Here is a 24,596-nt window from a genome sequence, read left to right as displayed (position 1 = left end):
TTCTCTGTTTTGTGTGCTTGCTTTTTTGACTGGACACACTTTTGTATTGCTCCAGGTTTTTAATAGTGGCCTCAAAGCCTAATTATAATGTACTTGTAGTCTGCCTCTTGACATCAGAATTTAATTATACTTTCTTAGGAAAATGTAGTAATTACTATTAAAATGTAATTAAGAGAAGAAATAATGAATGTCCCCTTCATTAAAATAGGGTACTGAAATTCTCACACTATAGTGTTGCTCCAGAAACAGATATAATGCTTTCATTATGTAATATTTCTTTCTAACAGTGGGGAGAGTTACACAAGACCTGTAAGCTTCATAACTGCAGCCTTTTATCCTGACTGTGAGTAAATGGGCAATACATCACGTAATATGTAAATTCAGACAAATAGAGAATGTCAGTTAAAAAGCTTATCTAACACTAAAACATCCTTGAGTTTCTGCAATTGTATGTCTTTGGGAAAAAATGTGTTGTAGATTATACATACTTTTGACTTCATAATTCAAAACAAATAGCTTCTACAAATTACATGGATAGTGATTCAGGAGGATGCAGAATAGCATTTTAATCTCTCCTACACCTTGAAGGACCCCGCCTCTCTAGCAGAGAGATCGAGTTTGGTTCCCTGACAACTGTAACCATGTCAAGGTTCATCACAAAGGGAAGGAGAAGAGCTCTGGGAACCATTGATAAACACTGAGCTGATAGGCCTATCTGAGTGCTTCTAGCTGTCCTTGTAATTACACAGCAGATACTTTCTGAAGGCACATAGGCTTAATAGCTGCTGGTAATTTGTCAGCTTCATGTGCTAACCTTCCAACGTATTATCACCATCAGCTTTCCAATTTTTTTATCCCATTCAGAAACTTCTATGCATTATACTTTATTTCTGAAAAGTCTTCAATAGCAAATGTATTTTTTTTCCTCTTCAATAAAAATACTGAGCACATTGTACACCCAGGTTTCTACATGTACATATAGTTGTATCTTACCCTGTATACCAAATTCTGCTTTCTACTGGGCAATGTAAAAAGCTTTTAACCTTGGTAATTTAAATGAACTAGCTAGTTCAGTACCACTTCCTTGTGTCATTGCAAGCAATCTGTTCCTGAAGACCTTGGAGGGCCACAACTTGATGCTAACCTAAATTAGAGTGGATTTTGACACCTTAGTGCCTTATTTCTTCTGCTCCAAACAATCCATGCAGTGAACTAGGCAGCTTCTCTGTAAATCAGCCAGATACTATGTCAAGCACGTTCTTAAGCTCCAAAGAAGTAAAAGCGAAAAACTTTCTATATCCTTGCAAGTGTACTAGATAAAAACTTGGGATCTCAAGTATAAATCTGCTGCCACTGAGGCCTTCCATGGCAGAACTCCTAACTTTGTGTTCTTTATAAACTTGGATAGATAGAAGGATCTATTAATATTATATATATGAAAAAATTAGCATTTTTAATGTAAAACACAACTACTTTTCTCGGGGATTAAGAATACATTAATGCTTATGGAAAGGATGGAAAGAGAGACAGACCAGAGTAACTCTTAGGTCTATTCTGTGGCCCAACAAAGAGCACCAGGTCTGAGTGCAATAAAGCCACAATTACCTAATCTAGGGGACGATAGCTGGCATCTCCTTGTACCCGATGATTTAATTTGGCCTGTCAGCCAGGGATAATTGGTTTCTGGTTGACTGAAAAAAGAGACAGTGACATCAGCTCCCTGCTACCCTCCATGAGTGAAATTCTTGTTGTCTCGTACCAGGGCCTCAGCATTCAGGGTGCTCTGGTAGCTTAACAGGTCTCTCACCAGGCAGTGCAATGGAAATGCAGCAATGTAAAACACAGAGAAACTTCTTCATGCTGTTTACACTATACATTTTCAAAATATATTTGAGAACCAAGATTATTTCTGTACAGGAATGTGAGGTGCCCCTGCCCAGGGAGGCAAAGATTTAGTTTCAGATAAGCATTGTTAAAATGAGAGACATGGCTTTAAAGCCTGGAAAGTGTAAATTCCATCCCTCTGCCTCAGAGGATGGGCCCTGTGAGCCCAGGAAGAATTGCCCCACCATGGGCATGGGGTGGCAGCCCAGGGTGTTCTGATTGGGTTTGAACCCCTGGGGTTTCTCCCTTGCTCTGTCCCTATTAGTCCCTGACCTTAAACTCCACCCTGGTTCTGTCCCATAAAATCCACTGCTTCTGTTTGGTGCTCCCTGTCTCTGGAGCTGAGTTTGTTCCTGTGCTGAACAAATGGTTTCCTGAGCAGAAGCCAGTCTCACTGGAGTCCCATGTGGGTCACAGGTAACTGTAACCTGCCTGGAAATGATCCTGCAACCCCGGAACACTACACAGGAAAGTCTGGTTATGCTTGTTTTACTTAATAATGTTGTTGCAGTTACAATGATCTAAGGCAATAAATAAAACAAGACTTATTGGGAAAGGCAATACCTTTTACTACCCAGCTGATATGGCTGGAAAAATAAAGATGATTTTGGGCACGTGAAGTCTTCTGAAGGTCACATTCATAGAGCTGGGGCATTATTTTTAGTGCCAGTGGTGACATACACCAGCTGAACTAATAAAAGATATTTCACTTCTCCCCAGTTCTTATTTTGTTTAAAGGAAAATACCTCTGATGCTAGTGGCACATTATTGCAAAAGGTTTAGAGTGCTCTGTTGAAAACATCACCCAAAAACTACAGAAAATAAACATGTTAGGTCCTTGTTTCTCCTTCAGGCATGGGTTCAGCTTCAATTTACAGTAATTTCGTAGCACAGCTTAAGACTTACATCAGTAGAGGGCAGACTGGTATTTCCTCCAGTGTTATTCTCTCTGGTTCAGCTTTTCTCTCACCCCCCTTTCCCCTGAGCTGCTAGGCACTAGGGGATCAGGTGGAGCAGGCAGGGATGGCAGAAAAACACACAGGCAATTTCCCTCTACCCAGGATTTCTTCAGTCGCCACATCTTTCAAATTGTGAAGGCAATGCAGTGCACCTGTGAATCTACCTGTAGAGCTGGCCTAGTACTGAGTTCAGAATTAACAGACATTGCATTTCTGCTTTATTGTGACAGCAGGGAGTGTCTTGTTCCAGGTCCCTGCTGATTTCACCTCAGGGCTGCACTGGATTAGCATTTCATGAGGAAATCTGTTCTGTGGAGTCTGTAGCCATACAATTCTCTGCAACTTCCACACTGTATGAATCTCCTGGAAAAAGATGGCAGTGGCAAAGATCATTGTTATTGAACTCACGTCTGCTTACAGAACACTCCAGAGAACAAAACCCAAGCAGAGGTAGTGTCCACCCTTCCCTGCACTAAACTTCCCGGATGGAATGAGGGAGGCTGATACAGTCAGAGTGGATCTGACCTCCTTCTCTCCATGTTTCACTTGCTGCTCTTCAGAGAGGAGACAATGTGACTCATATGTAAAACATCCATAATAATACAACCAGCCTCCAGCTGATTAGTGCCCCAGAGACTGCTGGATTGAGAGACTGGGGTGGTCTTTTCATGGCTTATGTGAAAAGATTTCTTGGCAATGGTTCCAGCAATGGACTTTATTTAGCACTGTTGGCTAGAAAACTTGTTGGAGTCTCTAGGCAATCTTATAACCCTTTCACTTCACAGCCTAATTTAAAACATTAGTGTGTATGTGGTGATTGGCAATAAAATACAGAAAAATCTCAGACTAGAGGAAGTATAGGCTTTGTGGGTTCTTCCCTAGGTCCCACCCATCACTGACACACCTGGGATACAAAAAGGAAGAATGACAGCACGGTCATGTTTCAGCAGTGTCACGCACCATGAACCCATGGCAAAATAACTATAAAATTCCTAGAGAGAGATTTACCTTAGCAGAAATGTTGTGGCCAAAGTAAAGTCAGCTGTTTGAAGAAGGATGTGAACGTATGTGCTACTAGATTTATAACTGGGTGCTTACAGTGACCAGTTCTTAAGGAATATATTGCAATAAACTGAAATAATTCAGACAGGTATGAAAACTTGCATGCTATTTTTATGTAATTTTATTTCTGTTTAGTTGGCAGCTAACTGCTTAACTTAAGGGTTGATTCCCTATCTGCTTATTGTTTAAGCAGTGTTTGATTCAAGTATCTGTCATTTCTAGTTTCGCTGTATCTCAGAAGGGAAGATTTTGAGCTGAAGAACAAGTACTTTAAGATGAAACCACCTCCTTCAACACCAAACCTTCTTGCAGAAAGCTACTTAATTTCCAACAATTAAAAATTATTTATTTGATAAATATACTGTTTTCCTGGACAAATCAAAGAAGCTGCATTTGCAAATTCTGTACAGTAGGTGAGCAAGTGCTTATTCTTTGATTGATGCTGTCTTTAATTAGTGTAAAAGTCAGCTTTTTAACCTATGTGGGATAGTCTATTAATGGGCAAGAAAATGCAGCATGAATAAGCATTGGAACAAAAGGGATTAATATAGTTAAATTTTGTCTGTACCACTTGTACTTTGTACAAACTGCAGAAGACTTAATGCTGAAAGAACCCTAATGACTTGAGATTTCAAGGACATTTTGTTTCCAGAGCATAATTATTGTGGCAATGCCAGGCGTGGTAATGGATCACTTAGCACTCTACGACTTTTCTTTGAACTAAATCCTTCATGGGCAGCAAGAGAAGTGTTACCTAGGCCTGTGCAAAGTCAAAATGCCTGCTGAACTTGTACAGTTTGGCAATAAGCTGTAGATGCTTTGTAGACTGCCAAGAAACCACATTGTACTCAACACAGAGTACATAATAGCAGCAGCAAATAACGAAAAAGCAGGTAGTTACCTAGGGAAAAAAAACCCCAAACCCTTCCCCAAGCCCCCCAACAACACAAAATAAACTATGCTAGTCTCAGGTCTGCCCCAGGGATCACTTCCCTAGCTTGTTTATGCTTGCTGGCAAAATAGTTCTTCTCAAGGATGCATTTTCCTTATGTATTTCACTCATGAAAACTAATGAAGCACTTCGTTTTATACTTTCCAAATGAAGGATTTGCTATGGAAACAGTAAGACCCAAGAAGCCAATTACCTACTAATGATGTCTTTATGTGCTTGCTATTCTGATTAGAGTGAAATGTAAGGCTCACTTTAAAATTCAAAATGCCTTGCTCCAGAACTTTCTTTTTCCATGCAAAATCAAAACAGAGAAACCCAGTAGAGAAGCTTATTTTTACAGTTTATGTACAGTTTAACTATTCTGCAGAAATAAAAGGTGAGCATGCACAAGGAACATCCTAAAAGAGCAGATGGCTGAGAGGTAAGTAGATTTTTATTTTCAGTGCAAGAAAACCAAAGTAATCTTGATTGCTCTATTTTTATTGACACTGTTGTTTTGATTTACCAAAATATGGATACGATCTAGTATCAATATCCAACTGAGATGGACAAAGACTCTCTAATTGTTTTAATTAGAAGGGGTGTGTTTATTCAGGCTGGACTGGTGCTGGGTCATCCCTAATATGCACGTGGCCCCGGTACCGGTGATTACAGGCTTTTATTTACAAAAGTATTGAATACAAATACATATTCATAGCTCACTTACCACCCACGCTCTGCTTCTCATGCTAATGAGGAAAAAAGCATGCGTGGTTTGTTCTTTGAAATAAGTCGGTGGTCTTTTTATGAGTAGGGGGCCTGAAAGGGAGGCCAGAATGCATCTTGACCTTTCCTACCTTTCAGAGTAAGATGACAAAAGGGCCAGATGGGCGTCTGTCTGGGCTCTTAGTTTATTGTTTTAGTGAGCCTTTTTGATTTACTATTGTCTTTATCAGGTTTTCTATTTTCTTTCTTAAGCTCAACTGAGTCAGTGTCTACATCTAGCTTTGATAAGGCCTCTCCATTTGCCCTTAGTTTTAGCATGGTCCCTCGTTTGTTTTAGATAGAAATTCCAGTAATGCCAGGTCTTAATTAAAAAACTCTGACTTTTCTAAAATCCAAAACTTTTTAAGGTTTGTGCTTTAGTTTCACTATAGACTAACTGAATAAAAAAACTGATACCACTTAGAATATTACTTGAAACAGTTTGCTATTGAATTAATTTAACTGTAATATAGTATTAAAAATGAAAAAAAAAAAAAAAACAACAAAAAAACTCAAAGCCGAAGTTAAATATTTGTAGACCTCAAGAAAACTGCAGGATTGTGAGTACAGGAAATACAGCAACACTCAGAACAATTTACCAATTTTAACAATTTAACAAATTTAACAATTTAAGAACAATTGTATTTTTATTTAAAAATGCAAGACCTTCGAGTCACACTTTGTTCAGTATCTATTTACGGATCATAAATACAGAATGCATGTCGTGGAATAAAGTTTAATCCTGCATTAATCCTTCTTTAGGCTGTCAGGAAAACAAGCTCATTTTCGGTGTCACATGGTCACTGGCAATTGTTTATCCCGGGGGAGAGAGGAGAGATGGAGCTGGCAGGAGCAGAAGGCAGTGCTCTCCACACGCTGAGCGCCTGCAGCCCAAGGCACCTCTGGGGCTGCTCCTTTTCCCACCCGGGAAGTTCGGAAAGTGGGAATTTCAGGTCAACTGCTATAAAATACTCATGAAAAAAAAAAAAAAACCCAAACAAATTAAAACTCGTATTCTTGAAAATAACTACAGGAAGCACGAAACCCGGGCATTTCACAAGTCCCTGTGTGCACTACTTCAAAGCAGCAGACAGCCTCAGCGGGGTATCCTGGCGCAGAGCCGGCGGCAGCTCGGCTGTCCCGAATCGTCGGCGCTGTTTGAGCAAGCTCTCCTAGCTCTTGCCCGCTATTTTTACCCTGCGGGCCGCGTTTCGGCACTAGGCCCTGTCAGGGTGCGGCCCCTCATGACCCCGGTCCCGCCCGCGCAGCCGCCGCGCCCCGCCCCGCTCGGAAGCGCCGCCGTGACCCCGCTGACGCGGGCGGCGGGCCCGGAAGCGGCGGGCGCGGGGCCGGACCGGGGCCACCAGCGTTGGGCGGCCGAGCGGCCCCGGGGAGCACCCGGTACCGCGCAGGTGCGACGGACGGACGGGGCCGCGCCGGGGAAGCGCGGGGGAGCGGGACGGGACGGGACGGGACGGAACAGGGGGGCGGGCGCGGCCATTTTAAGCACCGCGGGACCGCGGCGTCCTCGGTGCCCCCCCGCTCGGTGCTGCTGATCCCGCTTGGGGCCCCACCCTGCCCTCGGCAGGGGACAAAGGCAACGTCCCAGGGTCCGCGGGCTGGGCGGGGGCAGCGCGGCCGCTCGGCGGGGACAGGCGCGGCAGGGCCGGGCCAGACGGCCCCGGCGGGCGCCGGGCGGATCCGGCCCGACCAGTCCCGAAGAGCAGCTGGAGTTGCTTTGCCCTGTTGAGGTGAAACGGAAAGAGAACGAGCTTCGGTGTAATAGTAACAACAGTACACGCCCGTCCCGGAGTGGGGCGCAGGCTAAATGCCGCCGGGAGCCGAGCGCAGCCAGCCCGGCCGCCGCCTCAGAGCTAATAATAGGCGGTGTCTGCTCATTGGCTCGCAGCAGGCTATGCCGTGCTCTGCGACGCAAACAGCTTTTAGCGATTTAATAAAAGCCTCAGTTATGCAGATGCATAAAAATAACAGTGAAATATAGAAAGCATTATTAAAAATTGATGAAATGTTTAAGTGCTAAGAGTAATACTTGTCATAATTCTTTTGCAGAGTATGAAATTACTGTTGCATATTTTCTTAAGGTCCGGAGCAGAACCGAGTCTTAACGGGAATTCTTTACTAGTCACCTATGAAGCTCCTGATCCTGAGGTTGCGCTTTTGCAATGAAGAAAAGGAGACGGCTCGCTGCAACTCTAAATGAAAAGGTTCGTCTTGGCCATGAGAAAGATACTTCAGAACAGATTCTTGTAGTGGACTGTGCACAAGAAATTGTCTCCAAGTCTGCAGAAGTAGCTCCTGCAGATCAGCTCGAATCTTCCCAAGAACTTCCACCGTCACCTGAACAAAGAAAGCTCCTAAGCTCATTGCAGTATAACAAAAATCTACTTAAATACTTAAATGATGATAGACAGAAACATCCATCATTTTGTGATTTACTCATAATTGTAGAAGGAAAAGAATTTAGTGCTCATAAGGTTGTTGTGGCTGTTGGGAGTAGTTATTTTCATGCCTGTTTGAGCAAAAATCCAAGCACCGATGTTGTCACATTAGATCATGTAACTCATTCTGTCTTCCAACATTTGCTTGAGTTTCTTTACACTTCTGAGTTTTTTGTTTATAAAAATGAAATTCCATTAGTGCTGGAAGCAGCAAAGTTTTTAGATATCATAGATGCAGTGAAGTTACTAAATAATGAAAGTGTTTCCAATGTACAGACTGATGTGGTAACTGATACACCTACACCAGTAGAAACACTCAGTGAACTGACAGGTAAACTTTTAAATAGTCATCAGTGCACTTTCTGTGGTCGAAGTTTCTGCTACAAGAAGTCCTTAGAAAATCATTTGGCTAAAGCCCACCGACCCCTTTCCCTGGAACGAAAGCATGGGTTAAAAATGGTTGAGAAGGCCAGCTTTTCCACTAGACGCTCCACGAGAAGCCGTAAATGTCCAGCTAAATTTGATATTAGTGACAATGAAAGCAGTGATGCCTCTGACAGCAATTTGGAAAAAGTCAGTTCTGACAAGGAGACATCTGAGAAAAGTGAATTTGAAGACAGTGAAAGTGAGTGCAATGCGGATGAAGATGGTCAGGAAGAGGAAATGTCAGGTGAAGATTCAGAATCTGAAGAACAAAGCGAAAAGGATCAGAATGATGCTGAAGAGGGTTCTGAGGCAGTTGACTCAATGGGGAATATTCCTGAAGGCTTAGCTCCAGTCATCATTCAGAGCAGTAGCAAAAAACTACTGCAGTGTCCCAAGTGTGACAAAAAGTTTGATCGAATAGGTAAGAGCGAGTTAGGTTGATCTTGTTCATGGTGGTGCTGTTTGTGTGGGAAATAAACCAAGCTTTTTCTCTGTCCTGGAGAGTGAATATAAGAATTTCTGGATCATCTCAATGATCCAGTGGGCTGCTGTTTTCTTGAAGTGTATGAAGTTGTTATGTCTGTGGTGCTAAATAGTTTCAATAAATTATCTGAGCACATTATTTTAAAAATCTGCAAATACTACATTTATTTCTCTTCCACTGCTCTAGATTCTGATTGTTAGCAGAGTATGTAAAAGCACAGCTACTGTGCAGAAATAAATGGCCTGTGAGTATTTAGGGTTGGAATGGTACATTTTGGTTCAGCACACATTGGAAGCCCTTTTGTCTTTACACTTTCATAACTTACAATTCTAGTTCAGTGCTCAAAAAAATTCATGACAAGCACACATTAAAACAAGTGATACATAAAGTATTTCTTTATAAGCTTGTATTACAATGGACAGTTGACTTGTATGTTAAATTTTTGAGCTTCAGAAGTTCATAAATTTACAGTACTATACAGCAGCATACATGTATGTTCTACAGAAAATAAAATAAAATCTAGGACAAAGCAGAGAGGCTGCTATTGACTTGAGGTAGATTTATCCACAGGACAGAATTTTGTCCTCAGAAAAAAGTGGCAAACAGAAAAGGGAATACAAGCCATGTGAAAGAAATGAGAGAGTATCATTTTTGTTTCTGGTAGTATGTTGGGTCCCGAATACAGATAATATACAAGGGTTTCTATGTTTCATTCAGTGTTCTGGTATTTCAAAGTACCTTAAGATTACCGGTTTGTTGTGAGGCTGTTCCCCATTCTGCAGAGGTACTTATGCTCAGTGTAATGTGCAGTATTTAAGAAGAGACTGCTGTGAGGTTGAACAAGAGTGACTTGTAACCCTCGCACAGACTTATAGGAAGATAGAAGTGGATAGGAAGATAGAAGATGGATCAAACACATAGGTGAGCACTGGGCAGTTTTCAGTGGTGTAAGCCAGTAAGAACCTTCAGATGCATTGGAGGGTATTTAGAGCTTGACTACATGTGAGAGAGATTATAGAAAAAGCCCCAAACATGCCTATTGCAGGTAATAGCTTTTACAGATCATGCTAACAGATTTGACTTTGTTGTCCAGGCAAATATGAGAGCCACACACGCGTCCACACGGGTGAGAAGCCTTTTGAATGTGATATTTGTCACCAGCGCTACTCAACCAAGTCCAACCTGACAGTGCACAGAAAGAAACACTCCAGTGACACTGACTTCCATAAGAAGGAACACAAATGTCCCTACTGCAATAAGCTGCATGCAAGCAAAAAGACCTTAGCGAAGCACGTGAAGAGGCAAGTATGACATAATGTGTCTGGTATTTCTGAAGAAGCATTTTTTTCATTTTAAAATAAGTGAAGATAAGCATATATATAAACACAGCATATTCTGCATTATTTTTATAACTATTTCAAATAACTGCCTTTTCAAAGGGCATGGGGATTATCAGTATCACTTAATCTGCTGTAAGAAATAGCAGTAGTGTTTCTATGGTTCTGCCAAAAGTTTTTATTATAAATTTTAGAATCTTTCAGATGAGCTTGCACAGTCAGAACACATCAGACTTAAAAATTACCTGTACTGCTTTTGATTTGAAGGCAGAGTAAAATACCTTCTTTAGTTCTATATATCAGTGCTTTGCTGTTGATAATAGTAGATGTCTAAACCATTCCTGTGTAGATTCTTTTAGATAAATAATTTATGACAGGTCTAATTATAAGGTATTCTTATTTACATACTGCTTTTTTCCTTTTTTTCTTTGTAAACATCCATAAGTTGAAGTTGCCTTCTGTCTTATCAAATGTTGTATGAGGTTCTACAGGAGTCCACAGTCAACACTTCTTTCCAGATAATTATGTCATTAAAATTGTTTTAGCATCAGTATTCTGTTCTGACAGTGTGGTGATCAACTTCTTTGACATATAAAGCTTAGAAATAGATATTTAGTATTTGGATTATTTTCATCTTGGAAAGCCATGACTGCTTTCAGCTTCTGTCTTTCTCCTAGGTTTCATCCAGAGAATGTACAAGAATTTCTTTCTATCAAGAAGACAAAGAGTGAAGGTTGGAAATGTGATGTAAGTAATCCTTCAATACTTTTGTTTTTTCATACAGAGTTTACCTTTTGTGAACTTTAATGAAAATCTGGTGTATGCTGTGAGATCTCAGAAAGCTTTCTAAGGGATACATTTCCTCTAGCTACTGATTTAAGGACTGAACTTTTTCTGTATGTACGGCCTCTGGTCAGATAAATAATTCCAATTTGAATTCTAAAATAGTTAAAGTATTTCTTCAAATACATCGGTTTACAGATTAATAGACTAGTGAATGCTTTAAAAACAGTATTTACTCTCCTGTTAATTACACACATCAAGCATTGACCGTAAAGTATACTGTTATAGGAGGGATCTCTCAATTGTGAGGAAAGTATATGTTAAATATGAAACACTTTCTCATTTAACTTCATGTGAAAGTCAACAGAGTTGTAAATTTGTACTAAATTTATCTCTAGTTGTATAATCACAGAATTGATTTTCCCTGGGAAAGGTATATGTGTGAAACTATATCTCCTCTTAAAAGGAGTTTGTAGAATTTCCATTTTCTATATGTATGCTACCAAATAATGTTTTAAGATTTCAGATGTGGGATTTTGTTGTTGTTTCTTTTTTTTAAGGAAATTGGTTTCCATTTTGTTTTTTAGGGCAGCTGTTTCATTTATGCAAGCTGCTGTCTACTGCTGTATGTCTGTAAAATTAGGGGCTGTAACATAATTTCAAACCTTGCTCTGTTTTGTAACTTTCGCTTGTAAACATATAGTTGGATGTTGGGAGATATCAGCTGTAGGAATTTGTATTGTTCATTGTGCCTCTGGTGGGGATCATGGTTCAAGGTTATTACAGGGTTCATCAAAGGGTGTTATCTTCCAGGTGAAGTTGTATTGTGTGAATGTGTTACAGTTTCTGTTTGTTACTAGATAAGAAACATTTCAGTGGTTGGACTCAATTGTGCAACATTGTTGACATTCTTTCTGGTGAAAGTGTGTTACCAGATGAGTGATTTGATAAACTCCACTTCCTGGTATATGGGTTTGTTTTTTAAATTGAAAATTTTAAGTAGAAATTTTTAAAGAAGTGAGCTGCTGCTCCTTTACAGCTCGTGTGCATTGAAAATGGACTTGAATTAAAAGCAGGTAGAATTCCAACTTTTACAGCAGCTGGACATTGAATAGGACCCTTGGGTGCTGTGCTTTATTTTCAGTTTGTGTGGTGTCTTCTGAGGGCAAAGGTGCCACAGATGCTAAGCTACTGGGTTCACTAAGGTTATTGGTTTATGCTGTAATCTGTTTGTAAACAACAGGACTTGCTGACCATATTTTAATCCTTGAGGAAGATGAGCAAATTTACACAAACAATATATGTTAATAGTAAGGAAAAGCAAGAGAGCTATTATACTTTGTACAAATATGTGATTTTCTTACACCTATATTTAACATTAATGATTTTTTAAACAAATAAAGCTGCTGGTTTTGATTTCCATATTCATGTGTGCTCTGAGAAGCTGATTGCAGGAGTTATGTCCTGGAGTTGTAGTGCTCAGCTGAGCTGTCATAAACAGCAGCAGGAGTCTCACAGGGAAATATGTGAGTACTCTGTTGATTTATGTTGAAGCATAGGACCCTGATGATAAATTGTAATACCTGGTTTAAATGCCTAACTTTGAGCTGTGGATTCAATTCCATAATTGCACTGTGTGCTTACTTAAGTCACTACTAATAATTCTTGAACATTTAGGTTTTGGTTAATCTGAAAGCAGTACTAAAAAGCACACATGTTTTGAGGCTTGTGATGGTCCTGTAGTTCTAAAATGTATTTGAGCTACATATCTTCATTGATACTGGCATTTTTTCTTTAATATCTGCTGTCAGAGAATTTCGCAGAGGAAATAAAGGAACATATATGACTCTGGTTCTACAGTAGCTTATACTACAGTGACTTTTATTAAGGTCCAACTAAACTGTTTCAGCATCCAAAAACAAGCCAAATCTATTTGGTTTTTTCCATTGGGTTATGTTCTGCTGAGTTAATGTGTTGAAACACTGTAGGAAGGGAGTCTGGGAAGCGCTGGAGTCAGAAAGACGGAGTGGGGAGGAACATGTAACTGCATGCAGGAGCTGCCAGTAGTTGATTTAGGCTGCCATGGATCTGCCTCCTAATCTATACAGTACAGTCCACTATGGTTTATGTAGAGCACAGGTTGGTTTTGATGTTGACTCCACTGCTTTACATACTGGCATAGAGTAGGTTTCTGAAGAATACCTGTTTAATCTTACATTGGCATAGAGAGCAGATGAAATAAACTGTTATGAGTTTATGAATAGGAAAAGAATCTGGTTATAACTGATGTATCTTTGACAAAATGTGTTATCATTTCAGATTTGTAAAAAATCTTTCACTCGAAGACCTCACTTAGAAGAGCATATGATCCTTCACTCTCAGGATAAACCCTTCAAATGTACCTACTGTGAAGAGCATTTTAAATCCCGGTTTGCAAGACTGAAACATCAAGAAAAATTCCATCTCGGTATAGAAACCTCCTTTTGACATGTAAACACTAGATTTAAAGTAAAACATTCCCCCACCATTTTATGTCCTGGAGTCTGGTTTCCACCCCACCTCCTTTTACAATTCTCTCTTCACTTTTGGGGGAGAGTTGTTTAAGGGTTTTTTTGTTGGTTAAGTTTTTACTTTTGTGTTCAGCTGTCTTTTTGAGGCATTATCTTATACCCAAAAAAAGTCAGAATTTTGGGGAGGAAGAAGAATTAAGGTTAGTTTGGTTTACAACTTTTTAGCACAGAATTGATTCTCAGCTAGGGAGTCAGATTCTTCCTGAAGTTTTCAAAAGACCTTTTCCTTTCCTCCTGAAGTATTCTGCAGACTTTTTTATACTACTGATTATTTCTGATGGGTAGGAGCTAGATGGGTGATAAGAAATTTTTCTTTCAGGTGGTCTAAGTGGGCTTAATTGCTTTGGACGATGAATTCTAAATTTTTGCTTTACAGTCATGAAATTTGCCAAAATGCAAGATCTTAGAAGTAACTTAGCAGAAAGCTCACAGAATCTAACTAAAATATGCTGACTAAAGATGAATATTTGTTAGACAAAACTTCTGCTTTGTAAATTGATGAGAGTTTTCAAAGGTAACCAGTCTGAGCTTGTTTAGTTTAGCTGATGGTCAGTCTTCCTCTGTGTGTCTGTCTCCCTGTAGGGCCTTTTCCTTGCGATATTTGTGGCCGCCAGTTTAATGACACAGGGAATCTGAAACGCCACATAGAATGTACTCATGGGGGAAAGAGAAAATGGACGTGTTTCATCTGTGGGAAATCCGTCAGGGAACGGTAAGGACTTGGCTGACTACTTGAACTTCAGCAACATTTAGCATACTTAGATTGCTGTTGAATATGCTTGGAGTTCTTAACACCAGTGAGAGCATTTCAGAGCATTAGTGTATTAAAAGGTAGTGTCAGAGCCACAGATAGCATGGGATTTTCTGATCACCTCTAAAATTAAGGGTGACACCTCTAGGTAATGAATTATGAAGTTCATATATATTAAGAAAGTCTTACCTCTCATTCACTTCACTTAAGTTTCCTGCTGTTAAGAAACTTAAGTTTCTCTGTTGTGCAAAAACATCTTGCAATTTTTTGGAAAAGATGTTGTTTTTAATGTATGTTTCTGAATTTACTTTGGGACAGTGTTTTATTTCTTTCTTGATAACTGTTTCTAGACCCAGTTGGTTCAGTAAATAGGTTGCAAACTGTCTTTGAATGCATGTGTCATTGTGTATATCTGAGTTTATACAGTCATTTGGCTATATTGTGATCCATCACAATAAAAGAAATTGAGAAAATGATAGTATGCTTCACTTTAAAGTGTCAGGGACATTGCTTAAAAATAAATTTTACTGGCTTTGTTAAACAGAACAACTTTGAAAGAACATCTGAGAATTCACAGTGGAGAGAAACCTCATCTTTGCAGTATTTGTGGGCAGAGTTTTCGTCATGGAAGCTCTTACAGGTATAGATTTTTATTAAACAAGCTAAAGTGTTTTGCTTATTTGGTGATATAAACACACTCATGTTATTCTTAGTATGTGTTTGATGTACTCTACCTCTGAGAGCATTGCGAAATGTTCTAAAGATCTTTCAGTATTAAAAATCTATTACTAATCTGTGAGAATTCATTTAATTTTTAATACATCAGTGGCTTAAACAAAATCTCCTAAAATCTTTTCTCAAAGTTGAGTTTTTTGCACATGTAAAACTTGTGTGTTTTTGTTATTCAAAGAGAAAATAACCAGAGGACTAAAATATCCCACTAAATTAATTTCACATAAGAGAGTTCAGCTCAGTTCTCTCTTGCTTTCTAAGAACAATTCAGGTGCACCTCAGCTGAAAGTTACTTCCTGATACTTAGGTGAAGCATTAGACTGCATTTTTTGCTATTTTGCATTGAATTAGCAGTACATTGTTATGTTAACATATGTTAACAAAATTGCATTTTATGGTCATGTTTATGACTAAATATGCAGACTTCATCTAAGAGTGCATCATGATGACAAGAGATATGAATGTGAAGAATGTGGGAAAACGTTTATTCGGCATGACCATCTGACAAAACACAAAAAAATACATTCAGGTAGGTATTTTCTTTGGAAATTGGCTTCACAATTACTATTTTGAAATAAAACCACATAAAAAGTTAATTATGGATTTTTTTTTTTCAGTACATGCAGTGTTTTAAGCCTGATAAAAGTTCCTGCCACTCTTAAAGGTCTACTAAAGTAGAGTTAATCTTACCTCTTTCTAAAGGTTTAAAAGCCAAATGTTCCCTCTGTGATACCATAGAAAGTTGAGGGACAGTCAAAAACATGTAACAATTAATTGCTTTAAGAATCATAAATACAAAAAGCAAAAGTGAAAAAGGAGGATTTTTTAATGATTTCGGATTTCTTTCTTTTAATAGCAATTGTGTGAAACATTGCCACAACACAGAAGAAGCTGTCAGAGTCTCTGTCAAAGTTTGTACACTGATCACTTCAATGTAAGAACATCAGAGAGGTGTTTCTGAAGTCTTCCTTATGGGAAAGAGGAAAGGAAGGCTGAAGGAATCAGCCCTATGAACAGATGGGGATGATCAGGAGGAAGAAAAAAAATCTGTTGCTCTAAGAGTAGAAAGGTTATCAAATGTATAGGAAAAGCAAAGATTTACCAGTGACTTTTTCACAGCAGGATCCAGAAGAAATGCGACCTTCTAGGAGGCAAAATACTTTCTAGGCAGCATGGAACTATGAAAGTGATCAGAGTCTAAACTTCCTGAGTCTTAATGTGAAAGACAGCTTCTTTCCTGGTGTTTGAAAACATGTCTGCTATGAAATAAAGAAATCTTTGAAAGATCAAATTATGAAAAAAAAAAAAAAATCCTCTTTTCTGCTCTATTTGCTTTTCACCCTCTAGAAAGTTACATTATTTGACTGTCCACACCCCTATTTACACGAGAAGAAATATTCTGCCACTTTGTGGAAGATCTCAAGATGACTAAAAAGCATCAAGATACTTTTAAACAACATCATAAAAGAAAAAGGTAACTATGTCCATTAGGATGATTCAAATGATAAATACTGAGGTGTAATTTTAAATTATACAAATTAGTAGCTGGAAATAATTGGTATGTTTCATTAAGCCTCTCTTTAAAACAGCTGAATTATTGAAGGTGCCACATTTCAGGTCATAATGAAGAAAGTACATTCCCAGTCAGTCATTTGTACCTCCCATGCAGTGAGCGTTTGGGGAAGTGCCTCTTGACTTGGAGCACAAAGTTCTTTGTAGGAATGATGTGGACTAGTCCTATATTACAGTTGCTTACTCTGAGAGAGCCACCATGCTTCCTAAATTTTCTTCTTTAATAAGAGAGAGTCCTTCTCCAAGTGAGGTGTGGAAGAGCTTGATTGGGTGAACTTTGGAAACATGGTTATAGGTCATAGACATTTAATAAGTTCCAAAAATACTTCACCAAGATTTATTGAATTTTTGCCCTTGTAGGTGAAAAAGCACATCAGTGTGAGGAATGTGGAAAATGTTTTGGCCGTCGAGATCACCTTACTGTTCATTATAAAAGTGTTCATCTAGGAGAAAAAGTTTGGCAGAAGTAAGTGTGAAGTTTTTACAACAGCATAAATACTTCTGTAGTGTAACTGATTTTGTTGCATGTATGAGCGGAATTCTGTTAATCTGTGTCTTTGTCATGCCTGTACCTCAGTCTTCATAGAGATGTAATTGGAGTTTGAAAGGGATGTCAGAAAATTGCCTCTACAATTTAAGATAGGTATTTCCTTTGTAGCACAGTTAAGTAAATAAAAGCATTTAAAAGGATCAGATTTTAATCTGTCAATTATCTGTCTCAGTGTTGTTCTTAATTGATGGTTTCCTGTAATATTTTCATTGCAGACTAATTAAAACTGAATTATTAGTCATCATGTAAGCACTGGGAGAATTATCACACATTTAAGGTGTTTTAGGCAGTGGCATCAGATTAATGGCTCTGAAAGGAGGTTAAACTTTGGAACCTGAATTGTGTCTCTAACTTGAAAATGCAATAGGGTTTTAAAACGCTTGAGCTCTAAAAATAAACCTCTCAGAGGTTTGAAATTTGTTTGAAAAACTGCTCTGGTTGTTTTTCAAATGATATGTTTTAGCTGTTAGTACTCATTAGTGTTGTGTAGGAGCCATTGAAGATGTTTGACTTAAAAGTACAGTACAGTGCTTATTCTGGTTTTTTCCCTTGGTAGGCACTAGCCTACCTAGAAATTCTACCATTCCTAGAATCTTATTTATGGCCTGATTCTGTCAAAGTAAAAGCTTCTTGTGGGTGTTGGCAAAAAAATGTTACTTAAGGAGATTTTGGGGGTTAAATAAGAAGTTTTAATGGTTTTTGTTCCTTGAATACTTAAGTGCCATCCCAACAGAGAATAAAACTGAATATTGAAAAGAATCTAATTGACCTTATTTGTATGTAGATAGGAAATAGGAACATAAGGCAATAATAAGGAATAGGAAATGTTCCTATAATAGGAATAGGAAACAGGAATATGTAATATGTAAAACAGGAATATGTAATAGGAAACAGGAACAAAAGTGGGGAAATTTGCAAAGTTTCGTATTTAGCTATTTTGCATTTTGTACTTTAGCTATTTTATTCTTTGTTAAAGATTCCAGAAAGGACTGTAAGCATAACTTTACTATTCGTTGGTTACAAAAAAAAAACAAACATGAAATGTCTTCTTTTTCTTTAAAGATATAAAGCAACTTTTCACCAGTGTGAAGTCTGTAAGAAAGTTTTTAAAGGGAAATCAAGTTTGGAAATGCATTTTAGGACACATTCAGGTAAGAAGAAAATAAACCCCAACTAAACCACAAAACACGTAGGAATGTATTTTTATGCATCACTATTGATTCAATTATTTTGTTCATTATGGTTGTGGAGCATTGAGGATGTGTAGGAGAAAGCAGCAAGATTTTATTAATTCCCATATATTGGCTATTCCTGAATACTGTATTATGATAGTTTAGCTGGAATACTGATAATCTCAGCTCAGATTTGTGGGACACTTTTTGCACCTCCTCCTTTAGTTCACTGTTATGTGTGTTCTTGCCAAATTTGCCCAGACCCTCTAAATGTTTCTGTGCTCCAGAGATTACTGCATTTCAAGTGGTAATCTAAACAAGGAGTGAACTCCCTCTTGAAAGGATTATGTCCTTCCTGTTCGACTTTGCTTTTTCTGCCTTGTGTTTAGGAAAATCATTGTCTTTTGAAATGTATAGGTGTACAAACTGACCTCATTTAATCTCAGTATCGTAACAGTTAAAAGACAGCTTTTTAATTTTGGTTGTATTCTAACATATGTCCAGGGTATTGAGAGAATTGTATGTAAGGAGAAGAGTATGAGAGTATGCCAATATAACTTCTAAACAAATTCCTGATGACTCTCTTGATTCCAGAATAGATGCTAAACTTTTTTTGTTTTCAGTAAAATTGATGTAGGTCTTGTTGTCATAATCCATGGAAGGTATTCACCTATTTATGTGTGATTTGATGCTAACTCAGAATAACTAATGGTTACTTCTCTGCCTTTACAGGTGAGAAGCCCTACAAATGTCAGATCTGTAACCAGTCTTTCAGAATTAAGAAGACATTAACCAAACACATGGTTATTCACTCAGATGCTCGACCTTTTAACTGCCAACACTGCAATGCAACATTTAAACGAAAAGACAAGCTGAAGTATCATATTGATCACGTTCATGGATCTAAGGCTGCAGAAGAGGCATTGGCATCTTCTCCAGAAGAAAAGCTAGTCTCCTTACCAGTGCAGTACACCTCTGATGACAAAGTTTACCAAACTGAGGCTAAACAGTATGTCGAACAATCCAAAGCATACGAATCAGAAGCCAAAACTTTGCTGCAGAATGTATCTCCAGAAGTGTGTGTGCCTGTGACTCTGGTCCCTGTTCCCATGCCAGACCCCCAGGCAGAGCTGGTGCAGCACGGCTCTCAGTCCCATGGCATCCTTCCCCCACAGCCAGAGCAGCCAGATTATCAGCGAGCAACAGAGCTCTCCTTCCTCGAGAAATACACCTTGACTCCACAGCCTGCAAATATTGTTCATCCTGTAAGGCCTGAGCAAATGCTGGATCCTAGAGACCAGTCATATCTTGGAACTTTATTGGGGCTAGATACAACTCCAACTGTACAGAATATTTCAAACAATGAACATTCATGATCAGACCATAACATTCCACCAAATTTACTAAGCCATCGGCCACCAAAAGGCTGATATGGCACCTAAGATTTATATTTTATATTTTATTTGGACTCATTAAGTCTTCTGCATAATTTTGGGAAAAAAGTTTGTTTACATGATATTTGAACATTTAGGCACATTTTGATGCATATGAAAGAGTGTTTCTTTAAGAGTTTTTAAAAATCTTATAGATGGTCTTTTAAAAATAATGCTCTGAAATATCTTTTAAGGATAGTGGCTGAAAATGTAATTACATATCTGGCTATTAATTTAAAAAATTGATTGCCTTTCTGCATCTGACTTTGAGCTAATGTTTTAAGTGGAATAGAAAGCATTCTAAAAGAATAAGGACTATTTAAAATTCATAAAAAGGGCAGGCAGGGCTATGAAACACAAATTTTGAATTATGCTTCATGCAGAAATTAATATATAATTTCCTCGAACCTGAGGCGTTTTCGGAGGGTTTTATAGGTGGCTGGACTCTGGAGCCTAGCCAGTGAACACAGGCACTAGGTTCTTCTGAAAAGTGATTTATGATACTTTATGAAGACACTAAACAAGGTGTTCAATGATCCCCCTGAGTACAATTAGGCTGCCTAAATTTGGCCTCTTAGTTCTTCTTTCATCTCGAATATTGAATATGGGAAGAGCTAGACAATGGTATGGTCTAATTTTCTACACTTAGTATTATATATAAATTTAAGATGCATTTTTTCTTGCTTTTTCAATCTTCTTTGTCTTCTAAAGTGTACCCCACACTCTAACTTCAAAAGAAATGGGAGTATTTGCAAGGTCATTTTAATCCATGAACAGTCACAAAGGATTAACATGGCTGACCCTTGCTAGAGCATAAATGACATCAGGGTCCCACATTAATGTGCCCATTTTCAGATTATCTGTGATAGCAGAGAAATTTAAAGACTGTTCCAGAACAGTTCTTAATTTCTATTAAAAAAAAAATCAGTAATTATAAATCTCTTGTGAGTTGCTAATTATTTTGTTTCTCACTTTCTTGTACTACTGTGTTTATAAACCAAAGTTAAATTCTTGAGACTATTTTATGTCTAATTTTAATTTTTAGCTCTTTCTTTACTAGACATAAGAGTTTTTTCAAAAAAACCTGTTTGGAATTACAAGTCTGGTGTCACCATGAAATCTAGTATAGTTTAACCTCATCAAGTTTTCTCTTTTAAGTCTACTTTAAAAACAATTATTCTGTGTTTGTTTGGTGAATATGATGCCAAAGAAAGTATCTGAAGTAATTTTATAATCTTCATAATTCCTCACAAAAATTGCATAGTAATATTCCCATTTTACTAAAATGAGAATTAAGATTGAAATTTTCCCACAGTTTTCCCTATTCTTAAATTATTATCTCAGAGAATCTTTAAAATAGGAAGCTGGATTTATGTGTATTGTTTTAACTGTTAAATTTATTCAATGACCTGAGCACAAGTGAGCTGTGATGACTCTCTTATCACAGTTCTACAAACTCTAAAGAGGCACAGATCATTTGAGACTCTATTCAGATACTTTGGTGTTAGATTCTATTAATCATCTGCTTCAAGTGTTAAGCAGTTTGCAGGAGAGGGGCCAGAACTGCCTGAATGTTTATATTTTGAAGCTTGTACCCTAGTGGATTCTTAACCTAAGCACACCAAAGATTTCTGTTAGCTGTTAAATAGTGGCAGAGCTATAGAACTTTAAATGTTACCAATATTTAAATAGGACTTAGCCAAAGAAGCACAATAGAAGTCCTAAACTTTAAAAGTTCAGTTTCTAAAACAGGACTACATATGTTTAACTGTTCTATGTTTGTATCTCTAAAGTAAAATTTAGAGCTGTGCTCTGGGAATGTTCACACTGACATGCTGTAAATAGATCTGGGAAGAAGCTGAAGACTAGCAAATACACAGCAATAACAAGGCCATTGAATGCCACCTTCTGAAAGGACACTATCAAGTACTACTCTTCCTGCTTTCTAATTCCACCTTTCATCTCCTTTCAAAATAAAACTATTTCTGTCACCTTTACACTCCATGGCTTGAAAATGGCTGGTTTATGTGTAGTTTCAAGTCTACATGTGTGTATCATATTCATACTATTCATGTGCACATGATTTCTACTGTAATTTCTATTTGTAATGGAACTGTTGAAAGTAACTCAATCAGTGGTGTCAGTGCAGTGCTCAGACTAAAAGCCTAATTCTTTGTTATATCTTGTCTTTTCTGTTCTACAGTAGAAATAAGTATTGTATGATTTTGACAAAACAGTAGCTTTGAAGTGGTTCGTAAATAATTATTTCTTTTAAAGTCCAGTCTGTTTGAAAGGCACTCTAAGAAAACACTGAAATGGAATTTGGAGCATATATACTTGATAATGTCCTTTAAAAAAATTCTTTCATAATTGTGCCTTTTATATCTATTCTGAAGAATGGCTTTTTCCTCTAGTTGAGTTGTTTAGTTAGAAAACATAAAGGTCAATAACTTTCAAAGGGCTCCATGTTTGTGTGTGCCCAACAAGAAATGGACTTACAAAGGACTAATTTTTCAGAAAAATGAGCTTGCTCTTTGCTGTTTGGGTGACCAGAATTACTAGTCATTCCTGGAAAAAATTACCTACTAGTTCTTTGGTGTTCATTTGTTTGCAGATAACCCTACTAGTTAGTGTTTGTACCTGCTGGTCAGGCTGGATCATTGCCAGTTGACAGTGAAAGACAGTAAGAAAGCTTATGTGCTAGATACATAGTTTTTATTTTATATCATGAGCTATAATTTGTATGGCTTTACATCTACTTAAAATTCATATGTGGGCAAAGTAAATTTTCATAGACTGGAAATTCTTTCATCTGGTAGGTGAAAGTATCTGGTTTCTGCTTGATAGAAGATTGTCCCTGTTAGGAAGACTGGGGTTGAAGAGCAGAGGTCTGCACCTCAGCTCATGCTTTGGAACTCCTTGATGGCTGCTCTCCCCATTTTAATATGTGCTTATCAGAGAGCGTGTGGGCTGTTGATGTGGAGGGAGCATTTACAATAAATGTTTTATCTGGCAGTCCCTCGATCAGTTGAGTGTTTATTGCCAAAGAAGGAAGAAGCACGTATCTCTTAAAAAGATCTCTAAGGAGTGTTTAGTTGCACATTGCAAAAAGTCTTTTCTGCATGCTGACCTTTGGGAAGAAGAGTGGAGTCCATGCTGGTATTCCAGACTGCTCTGTTGTTCTGAGAACTTACTTCTTCTGTTCAAACATTAAATTCTATATTTTTTTGCTATACAAATTTCTGGTTGTAGACTGGGTTACTGCCTTTAATTATTTTAGTGTGTTTTATGTCCAGTTTATTTATTTATATTGGAATTTCCTCTTTGAGCACTGACACTTTTCTTACAGAGGTGTATCCCTCATGGGCTCTTATCATGCTGAATATCAGTAATGGTGAAGATATTTTTCTGTAAGGCAGAGGTTTCCTTAAAAATATAGCTCTACTATAGTCTGGATTATAATTCCAGTAGTTGCTTCTAAAGAAGGGCTGTGCCAGTCCACAATGACAAAAGGTGGACTTGGAGTCATCAAAGAGCTGAGCTTCTTTCCCTATAAAAAACGTCAAGGAGCCTCCAGAACTGAAGAACGCTTCAAAGGAGTCACCTTGCAATGTGCTTGATCAAATATGAAACATGTTATGGACTATTAAGGAATAAATGACCCTCAAGTTTCTAAAATAACTAATGTGTAGGAGTTCATGAATGTAGAATTATGAATTAATTCTGATGTAGATTAATACGATTTTTTTTCCCCTGATAACAGTAAAATGTTGTGAAATTTTTCTGTGTGGAGCACACAAGCATGCCTGATCCAGACTGTGGGTTCCCCATATGCCTGAGGCTAAAGGGAAGCAGAGTGCATTTATCTGCAGGTCCTGGTGACTGTTGGCCTGTGGGATCTTGCTCTACGACACAAATTCCCAAATATTTGGTTACTTCATCATGTGCATCGAAGAGTGTCACTGGCAGAATGTAATGCAGGGTGGTCACCTTGCTTAAGGCCAAAAGAGTCTTTTTCATGGTTCATTAGAAATGTTTTGGTTTAAAAGGTTTTGATGGATTAAAGGTAAAAACGACAGATTTTTTTTTAATCCTCCATTACCGTTTTGATCATGCTAAATGTTGGTCCTTTTATATGAAAGAAAAAAGTGAAAAGAACTCAATATTTTGTCACTGGTATATTGAAATAATGTGTTTTAAATGTGATCTGTACAGGTTGGTATTTTAAATGGAAGTCTTTAAGATTGTCTTTTTAGGGGAAATCCTTCGCTGTAAGGAAAAGTTAGGAAGTATACTGTAAACGTGAAAGTACCCAGTCCTATGTGTAATTTTGTTTGCTATGGAAAAGTAAGGTTCTTTTGTCTTAACATTGTGTGCTTCACAGGATTTCTTGCAGGGGTGCTTGCACTAAGCTTTGATTTCTGCCCCCTTTTGTTTTTAAACAGCATGAAAACACAGTATTCTGTGTCTTTCAATTTCAAAGCTCATTAAAGAAGCAGATGAGGCCGGTGTTTTCTTCGGATTTGTGTGTGTCTCATTCTACTTTTGACTTTAAAATATTTTGTAAATTAAATTTATTTACGAAAAAAAAAAAAAATCTTGGTTTTGCTTAGTTCGTTATTTTCTTTTTCAGTGTGGGGAGGAGAGCTGTTTGTCAGGGCAGTTGCTCCACGCTGTTGTTTTGTTTTTTGATTTCGAACCCACAGAATCTCACGGGTAGTGCTCG

At 38.0% G+C, this 24,596-nt stretch overlaps 1 protein-coding gene across 2 annotated transcripts; it reads left to right on the top strand.

Moving 5' to 3' along the window:
- Positions 1-6,904: 6,904 nt before the first annotated feature.
- On the top strand, positions 6,905-24,467 carry ZBTB41 (zinc finger and BTB domain containing 41). Of its 2 annotated transcripts, none has more exons than XM_086842829.1 (11): positions 6,905-7,013; positions 7,672-8,907; positions 10,064-10,271; positions 10,985-11,054; positions 13,410-13,557; positions 14,243-14,372; positions 14,956-15,051; positions 15,566-15,672; positions 17,076-17,181; positions 18,328-18,416; positions 19,170-24,467. In XM_086842829.1, the coding sequence occupies exons 2-11, from the start codon at positions 7,785-7,787 to the stop codon at positions 19,811-19,813; spliced, it is 2,721 nt and encodes a 906-aa protein (XP_086698955.1). In that variant the 5' UTR covers positions 6,905-7,013; positions 7,672-7,784; the 3' UTR covers positions 19,814-24,467. The 2 variants fall into 2 exon arrangements, with proteins under 2 accessions (XP_086698955.1, XP_086698956.1); XM_086842830.1 differs by having other exon boundaries at positions 6,917-7,013; positions 7,704-8,907.
- The last annotated feature ends 129 nt before the right edge of the window (positions 24,468-24,596 follow it).

This window comes from Cyanistes caeruleus, chromosome 9, assembly GCF_971803275.1.
Source record: "Cyanistes caeruleus chromosome 9, bCyaCae1.hap1.1, whole genome shotgun sequence".
NCBI lineage: Eukaryota > Metazoa > Chordata > Aves > Passeriformes > Paridae > Cyanistes > Cyanistes caeruleus.
This window is presented reverse-complemented; position numbering and strand designations above follow the sequence as displayed.

Coding starts and splice junctions, on each gene's coding strand:
- ZBTB41 (XM_086842829.1), top strand. CDS start 7,785: ATGAAGAAAAGGAGACGGCTCGCTGCAACTCTAAATGAAAAGGTTCGT. Junction 13,558..14,242: donor TCAAGAAAAATTCCATCTCG/GTATAGAAACCT, acceptor GTCTCCCTGTAG/GGCCTTTTCCTTGCGATATT. Junction 15,673..17,075: donor ACACAAAAAAATACATTCAG/GTAGGTATTTTC, acceptor TTGCCCTTGTAG/GTGAAAAAGCACATCAGTGT.